At 51.4% G+C, this 8,092-nt stretch overlaps 1 protein-coding gene and 1 pseudogene across 1 annotated transcript in view; both read left to right on the top strand.

Annotated features, from left to right (window-relative positions):
• Positions 1 to 2,605: 2,605 nt before the first annotated feature.
• LOC102751452 lies at positions 2,606 to 3,794 on the top strand (annotated as a pseudogene).
• A 580-nt stretch (positions 3,795 to 4,374) lies between these two features.
• The window catches only part of MB21D1 (Mab-21 domain containing 1), a 23,749-nt gene continuing 20,031 nt past the window's right edge, over positions 4,375 to 8,092 (top strand). The window contains exon 1 of the mRNA XM_006772198.2: positions 4,375 to 6,009. Within this exon, the coding sequence (XP_006772261.1) occupies positions 4,519 to 6,009 (1,491 nt within the window). The 5' untranslated portion in view covers positions 4,375 to 4,518. The remainder of the gene's footprint in view (positions 6,010 to 8,092) is intronic.

The raw sequence follows: 8,092 nt of genomic DNA, 5'->3' as shown, positions 1-8,092 counted from the left end.
TGCGGGGCCCAGGGCGCAGCGCTGTCGCCGCGGAGCCGGGCGGGCGGAAGGTGCTGTTTGGCGAGGGAGGCCGCGACCCAGCGACCGCAGCCTCGGAGAGAGAACATGGCTGGAGACGGCAGAGTCTGCCTGACTCCAAACCTGACACGAGCGACCCGCAATCGTAAAGGGCACCGGCGTGAATCTTCAGGGCGCCACCACCTACTCTGACGTCACGGCGTAGCACGTCCCCGTCCAGCGTCGCCGCTGATTGGCGGTTTGGCGCGACTTGCCTAGTAAACCCAGATCCGGTCCCGCGCTGGTGGCTCCTGGGACGTGCACCTGGGTTGTGTGACCACCTGAGGCTCCGGAGTGAGAGACATTGATTTATTGTTCCGCTTCTTTCTGCACGCATTGGGACTTTCTTATATAGGGTGTCCCAAAATTCACGCAAGATTTGAATTTTGTGTGAGCATTAACAACAACAACAAAATAAAAGCCCAATTTTACTTGGTTTGTTGAATCAGATTCTAATATCTGTTGCCCTTTGATTTCAATCCCTTCAACTTGATAAGCATTACCAAGTACCAATTATGGCCCAGGAGCAGGGATAATGAAGACCAATGAAGACCACGGCTTTGTGTATGTGCCAGCAAAGCCGTGGAGGCCATTTACCTGATGTGCTCTTCCATACATGACCTGATACTGTATGCTTTATGAATCAATAAAAAATTTACAATTTTTAATTATAAACCTGTGTTTTCTATCAAAATTACTTCTTACGTGAATTTTGGGACACCCTATATGTGTCCTGACTGAAGATGGAACCTCCACCGTGGTATATGGAGAGGACGCTCCAAGCAACTGAGTGATCCAGCCAGGGCCTTATTTTTCTCCCCTTTTCAATTCAACTTAGCATCTTCAATTATCTGTTTATTGGCTGTTTGGCCAAGTCAAAATGTAGGCTTCAGGAGGGCAAGGATGATCTTTGTTTACCAAGAACCTAGAATAGTAGACACTCAAACACTTCTTGAGTGACTAAGTGAATTACTGAGACAAACATGAAACATAAAGGATTAGATGTAAAATCCAGTAGGGCCCTAGCCGGTTTGGCTCAGTGGATAGAGCTTCGGCCTGTGGACTGAAGGGTCCCAGGTTCGATTCCAGTCAAGGGCACCATCTAGCTTGCAGGCTCCTCCCCATCCCAGACCCTGGTCAGGGCGGGTCGGGGAGGCAACCAATTGATGTGTTTCCCTCGCATTGATATTTCTGTCTTTCCCTCTCTTCCACTCTCTCTAAAAATCAATGGGAAAATGAATCTCTGGTGTTATTTTTCTTCTAGATAAAGTCCAAGATTCACATCAAGACAACTAAAAAGTCATTCCCTCTATGATCTGGATACCAGTTGCTGCAACAAGACTGAGCAAGGAACAAGTGTTCCTCCTTTGAGAGGTCAGCAGCGGAGGTATTTAACTCTGGTCTGGTGGATTGTTGCTTGCATGTTTTTGGTTAAACAAACTCCAGTGGACTTTGGCTGGAAATCAGTATTGAGCTATCTGTAGAGTTATTTACTGGATTTCATGACAAACTACTGGAGTCCCTGGAGGAGAAAAATAGAACCATAGAGCAGAGGTCTTCAGAATGGAGTAGGCATACCCCTGGGCACCCTGGAAAACCACCCAAGTACACTTCCAGTTTTACGGAAATGGATTTCCAAATTTCAGCTTTTAGTTTATTCTTTCCTAAAATTGGTCAGCTTGCAAACAAGCCTAACTACCTAACAGTCCTTCCATTTTACAAAGGAAAAATAAATGGATAAAACTCATGAATAAACATCTTTCATATTACAATTCAAACTAGGGCTACTGCCCTATGGTATAAGAAAACCTCTTTTTACGAAAGAGAAGGATATATCAAAGTATTGGATTCAGGGAAACCTCTTAAAAATTAATCCACTGGCAGATGAATGAATAAATAAAATGTGGTATATACATAGAATGAAATTATTCAGCCTTAAAAAGGAAGGCTGACATAAGCAACAACATGGATAAACCTTGAGGACATTATCTTAAGTGAAATAAACCAGTCATTAAACCACAAAGACAGTGTGAGTCCACTGCCATGAGGTACCTAGGGTCGTCAAATTCTTAGAAACAAAGTAGAAGGGTGGTTGCCAGGGGCTGGTGAGAGGGAGCAATGGGATGTTACTGTTTAATGGGTACAGAGTTTCAGTTTCCAAGATGAAGAGTTGTGAAGATGATGGTGGCAGTATTTAATGTCACTGAACTGTACACTTGAAAATGGTTAGCATGGTTTTAAAAAAGTAATCAAGACTTTCTAAACCTAAGGGGTTCCTGTCTCATATGTATGTATATAAAGGGATTGGCTTTAGAAACATACTTTTGAAAGCCTGTATAGAGATACTCTGGAAGCTGAATAGCCAAAGCAGTATGGATTGTTTAAAATGTACAATTTTTATGGGTTTTTAAGAACCAATGGATAAAAGTCATGAATAAGAACTTCACACAATTTCTTTAAGATTATGTGTCCTTTTAAAAAGTCAGATAGGCTCTCTGCTCTTCCTGTCCATCAGATAGCCTCAACCTCCTATGCAGTGCCAGCCGCAACCCAGAGACACAATGATGAAGGTCAGAGCAAATGGATTTGGCCGTATTGGGCACCTGGTCACCAGGGCTGCTTTTAACTCTGGCAAAGTGGATATTGTTGTCATCAATGACCCCTTCATTGACCTCAACTACATGGTCTACATGTTCCAGTATGATTCTACTCTTTGGAAGTTCAAAGGCACAGTCAAGGCTCAGAACTGTCAGCTTGCCATCCATGTCCATCTTCTAGGAGCCAGATCCCGCCACCATCAAAAGGGTTGATGCTGGTGTTGAATATGTTGTGGTGTCTGCTGGTATCTTCACTACCTTGGAGAAGGCTGGGGCTCACTTTAACAGTGTAGTCAAGAGGGTCATAATCTTTGTCCCTTCTATGGGTGCTGCCATCTTTGTGAAGGGGATGGAATCATGACAAGTGTGCCAACTCCCTCAAGATGGTCAGCAATGCTTCCTGCACCACCAGCTGCTTGGTCCCCCTGGCCAAGGTCATCCATGACAACTTTGGCATTGTGGAGGGACTCATGACCACAGTCAATGCCATCACTGCCACCCAGAAGACCATGGATGGCCCCTCTGGGAAGCTGTGGTATGATGGCTGATGGCCTGCCCAGAACATCATCCCTGCTTCTACTGGTGCTGCCAAAGCTGTGGGTAAGGTCATCCCTGAGCTGAATGGGAAGCTCACTGTCATGGTCTTCTCTGTCCCCACCCCCAATGTGTCAGTTGTGGATCTGACCTGCCACCTGGAGAAAGCTGCCAAATATGATGACATCAAGAATATAGTGAAACAGAGGGGCCCCTCAAGGGCATCCTGGTTATACTGAGGACGAGGTTGTCTCCTGGGACTTTAACAGTGACACCTACTCCTCCACCTTTGATGCTGGGGCTAGCATTGCTCTCAATGACCACTTTGTCAAGCTCATTTCCTGGTTTGACACTGAATTTGGCTACAGCAACAGGGTGAACCTTATGGTGCACATGGCCTCCAAGGAGTTAGAGCCCCCTGGACCACCAGCCCCAACCAGAGGAAGAGAGACCCTCAGCTGCTGGGGAGTCCTTGCCCCGAATCAATTCCCCAACACACTGAGAATCTCCTGACTTTCACAATTTTCATCTCAGACCCCCTGCAGAAGGGGAGGGCTTAGGGAGCCCTACTTTATCATGCACCATCAAAAAAGTTCACTGCACCCAGCCAAAAAAGAAACAATTAAAAATAAATATTTATTACAATTACAGTAATCTTAATCTCTTTTAGTCTTGTAAAAGATGAACATTTACTTCACATTAATTTAAAAAAGGAACCCTTATTGCCCTGACCGGTTTGGCTCAGTGGATAGAGTGTCGGCTTGTGGACTCAAGGGTCCCGGGGTCCATTCCAGTCAGGGGCATGTACCTTGGTTGCGGGCACATACCCAGTGGGGAGTGTGCAGGAGGCAGCTGATTGATGTTTCTCTCTCATTGATGTTTCTAGCTCTCCATCCCTCTCCCTTTCTCTCTGTAAAAAATCAATAAAATATATCTTTGAATAAAGGAACCCTTATTAAACTTATATTGAAAAAGTTTGTGAACCTCAATGGGCGAGAAAGCTTGTAGTTTTCCACAATTCTTTTAGGTGGCATGCCAGCAAATGCGTCGGGCTGTCAGTACTGCCGAGGGTGTTTGCAGCTTCTCTCAGGTTAGCTTTTTGCCTTGGAGCAGAACATTAGCCTCTCTCCAGGACCGGGGCGTGGCTCCCAGGCCGCCCTCCCGCGTGGGGTCACATTTCCTGCGCGTGCTCCCTGACCGCGCCGCTGCCTTCCCGCCAGACTTCAAGTTTTAAGTTTCATTTCCAGTCACTGGCCGAGACTGCAGGTTCCTCTAACCGCGGCCCTTTCGCGAAGCCGAGTCTATTTTCCAGGAGCAGAGAGCGCCAGCTATGGATCCTCGGAGCGGAAAGGCGGCGCGGACAGCTTCGAAGGCGGGAGCCGCCACCTCCCAGATTTTGGCGCAGAGTGCGAAGGGCGCCCCGACGAAACCCTCGTCGGCGAAGCCCACCCAGGCGAAGCCCGTCGAGTGTCCGGTTGTCCCCGAAGCTGTCCAGCCCAACGAGCAGAATTGCAGCTCCTCTAGAGCGTCGGGGAACCAGCGGAAGAAGAGCCCCCGGGGTTCCCGGGAGAGACCGCAGGTCCGCGCGCGGGGTGCGCGCACCGAGAAGGCCCCTCTGAGCGGTGACGCGGTGAACGGGCACACGGATCTGGCCAAGGCGCTGGAGCCGCCCCTTCCCAGGGCTGGATCTCGACGAAAAGGGGGTGCATGCACCCAGAAGGCGCCTCTGAGCGGTGACGCGGTGGACGGGCAGGCCGGTCTGGCCCAGGAGCCGGAATCGCCCCTTCCCAGAGCTGGATCTCGCCGAAAAGGGAGTGCATGTGCCAAGACGGCGCCTCTGAGCGGTGACACGGTGGACGGGGTGAACGGGCACACGGATCTGGCCAAGGCGCCGGAGCCGCCCCTTCCCAGGGCTGGATCTCGCCGAAAAGGGGGTGCATGCACCCAGAAGGCGCCTCTGAGCGGTGACGCGGTGGACGGGCAGGCCGGTCTGGCCCAGGAGCCGGAATCGCCCCTTCCCAGAGCTGGATATCGCCGAAAAGGGAGTGCATGTGCCAAGACGGCGCCTCTGAGCGGTGACACGGTGGACGGGCACACGGAACTGGCCGAGGGGCCGGAGCCTTCCGCAGCCCCGGAGCCGCCCCTTCCCAGGGCTGGATCTCGCCGAAAAGGGGGTGCATGCACCCAGAAGGCGCCTCTGAGCGGTGACGCGGTGGACGGGCACACGGATCTGGCCAAGAGGCCAGAGCCTCCCGCGGCTCCGGAGCCGCCCCTTCCCAGAGCTGGATATCGCCGAAAAGGGAGTGCATGTGCCAAGACGGCGCCTCTGAGCACCCAGAACGCCTTGAACGGGCAGGCGGGTCTGGCCCAGGAGCCGGAGTCGCCCCTTCCCAGGCATGTATCTCGCCGAAAAGGAGGTGCACGCACCCCGAAGGCGCCTCTGAGCGCCGAGAACATCTTGAACGGACAGGTCATTCTGGCCGAGGGGCCAGAGCCTCCCGCAGCCCCGGAGTTGCCCCTTCCTAGGGCTGGATCCGCGCGCTCCTCTGGGGAGCGGAGACCTCCGTCCAGGCCAACGGAGGGCGCCGGCCAGGATCCGCTGGTTCCAGCCTCTAGCCTGGGCCGGAGGGACGCGGTGTCGGGCGCCTGGAAGGTCGGTGCGGTGCTGCAGAAGTTGAAGCTACGTAGCGCAGAAATCTCAGAAGCCGCGAAGGTTGTAAACAGGGTCGTGGACCACCTGCTACGAGGACTGAAGAGCGGCTGGTCCGAGTTTAAAGGTGTCGAGGAGCTTCGCACTGGGAGCTACTACGAGCAAGTGAAGGTGAGTGCCAATCGCCTGCCCTCCCGTGCCCTAGGCGCGCGCCTGGCTTCCTCAACCCTCTTCTAACCTCCGCGATATTCCCCATTTCCTATGGTTCCTCACTTTACGTTGTAAGAAACTCAGACTAGTTCTTACATTCCCATTAAAACGACATACCTTTGTTCTTTCGTTTATTCATCACTACATCCAAGGAACATAGAGCCAACCTATATTGATTGCTAGCCACTGTTCTGGGGGGAATTCAAATGTATAGATTCATTCATGTAAGCAGACCTGCATTGTGTTTCTCCAACAGTGTTATACTTGGTAATTTCTGGTCAGATTATGACTTGGATGATTAGGAGTGTGATCTGCGAAATATCCACAAAATTAATATATCTAAGAAACGTTTTTTCTATGAGGATTTTTGTACTGCAAAGGAAAAATATTTTCAGTCTCTCCCTCCAGCCCCTGTGAATCCACTCTTTCTCTCAATTTCTTATTTCGATGTTATGGGAAACTCCCAGTGAATGATGTTAAAAATAAATTAAGAGAAAATCTCCTACAGGTACTAAAAAGCATTCTTCCTAAATACACATCAGATGGAACTATTTTTAAGTGTGTATTCCACAGCTCCATTTGTCTGTGCGTGGTTGTCATCAAAGCCATCATTCCAGTATAAATGGAAGGTTTAGGAGCAGGTTTCTGCCTGGAGTTTGTTTCCTGATCAGTGGCAGTGATGAAAGTGGACCATCTTGTCGTATTCTTGATCTTAAAGAAAATGCTTTTAGCTTACCCCTGTTGAGTATGATGTTCGCTGTGTGTTTGTCATATATGGGCTTTTATTAAGTTGAGGTATGTTCCCTTTATTGCCACTTTGTCAAGTTTTATCATAAATGGATGCTGTATTTTGTATTTTGTCAAATGCATTTCTGCATCTTTTGATATGGTCATATGGTTTTTATCCTTCATTTTGCTTATCACATAGTATATCATAATAATTGATTTGCAGATATTAAACCAACGTTGCATCCCAGGAATAAATACCACTTGATCATGGTATATGATCTTTTTAATATATTGTTGAATTTGGTTTGCTAATACACACACACACACACACACACTAATAAAAGACAAAGATGCTAATTGACTGTACCTTTGCTATGCCCACCAGCCAATCAGAAGAGTATGCAAATTAACGCAACAAAGATGGCCATTAAATTTGCATACTGCAGGTGGGGTGGGCAGCGCCAGATGCCACCCAGGGAGGTGGAGCCGGCAATCGCCCTGGTCAGAAGCCTGAGGCCTGGGCAGGGGCGGAGCAGGCCATCGGAGTGGGCTGGGGGTCCCCTACCCAGGCCTAACGCCCTGGCCAGAGGCCTGAGGCCTGGGTAGGGGCAGAGCCGGCGATTGCCCTGGGCTGGGGGTCCTCTGCCCAGGCCTAATGCCCCAGCCAGAGGCTTGAGGCCTGGGAAGGGGCGGAGACTGCGATCAGAGCAGGCTGGGAGTTCCCTGCCCAGGCCTAACGCTCCGACCAGAGGCCGAGGCCTGGGCAGGGGCAGAGCGGGTCATTGGAGTGGGCTGGGGGTCCCCTGCCCAGGCCTAACGCTCCGACCAGAGGCCGAGGCGTGGGCAGGGGCAGAGCGGGTCATTGGAGTGGGCTGGGGGTCCCCTGCCCAGGCCTAAGGCCGGGGCCAGAGGCCTTAGGCCTGGGCAGGCAATCGGAGTGGCCTGGGGTCCCCTGCCCAGGCCTAGCCCCAGCCAGAGGCCTGAGGCCTGCGTAGGCGATTGGAGCAGTCTGGGGGTCCCCTGCCCAGGCCTAACGCCCAGCCAGAAGCCTGAGGCCTGGGTAGGGGCGAAGCTGGCTATCGCACGGGGTTGAAGGTCCCCTGCGCAGGCTTAATTTCCCTGCCAGAGGCCTGGGACCTGGGCTGGGGCGCAGCCGGCGATCGCCTGGTGCTGGAGGTCCCCTGCCTAGGCCTAATGCCCAGCCAAAGCCTGCGATCGGAGTGGACTGGAGGTCCCCTGCCCAGGCCTAACGCTCCTCTGGCCTGGGCAGGGGCGGAGCCTGCTATCTGAGCAGGCTGGGGGGCCCCTGCCCCGG

This window comes from Myotis davidii, unplaced genomic scaffold (genome assembly GCF_000327345.1).
Source record: "Myotis davidii unplaced genomic scaffold, ASM32734v1 scaffold104, whole genome shotgun sequence".
Lineage (NCBI taxonomy): Eukaryota > Metazoa > Chordata > Mammalia > Chiroptera > Vespertilionidae > Myotis > Myotis davidii.
The sequence above is the reverse complement of the archived record's forward strand: the minus strand, read 5'-3'. Positions and strand labels throughout refer to the sequence as shown.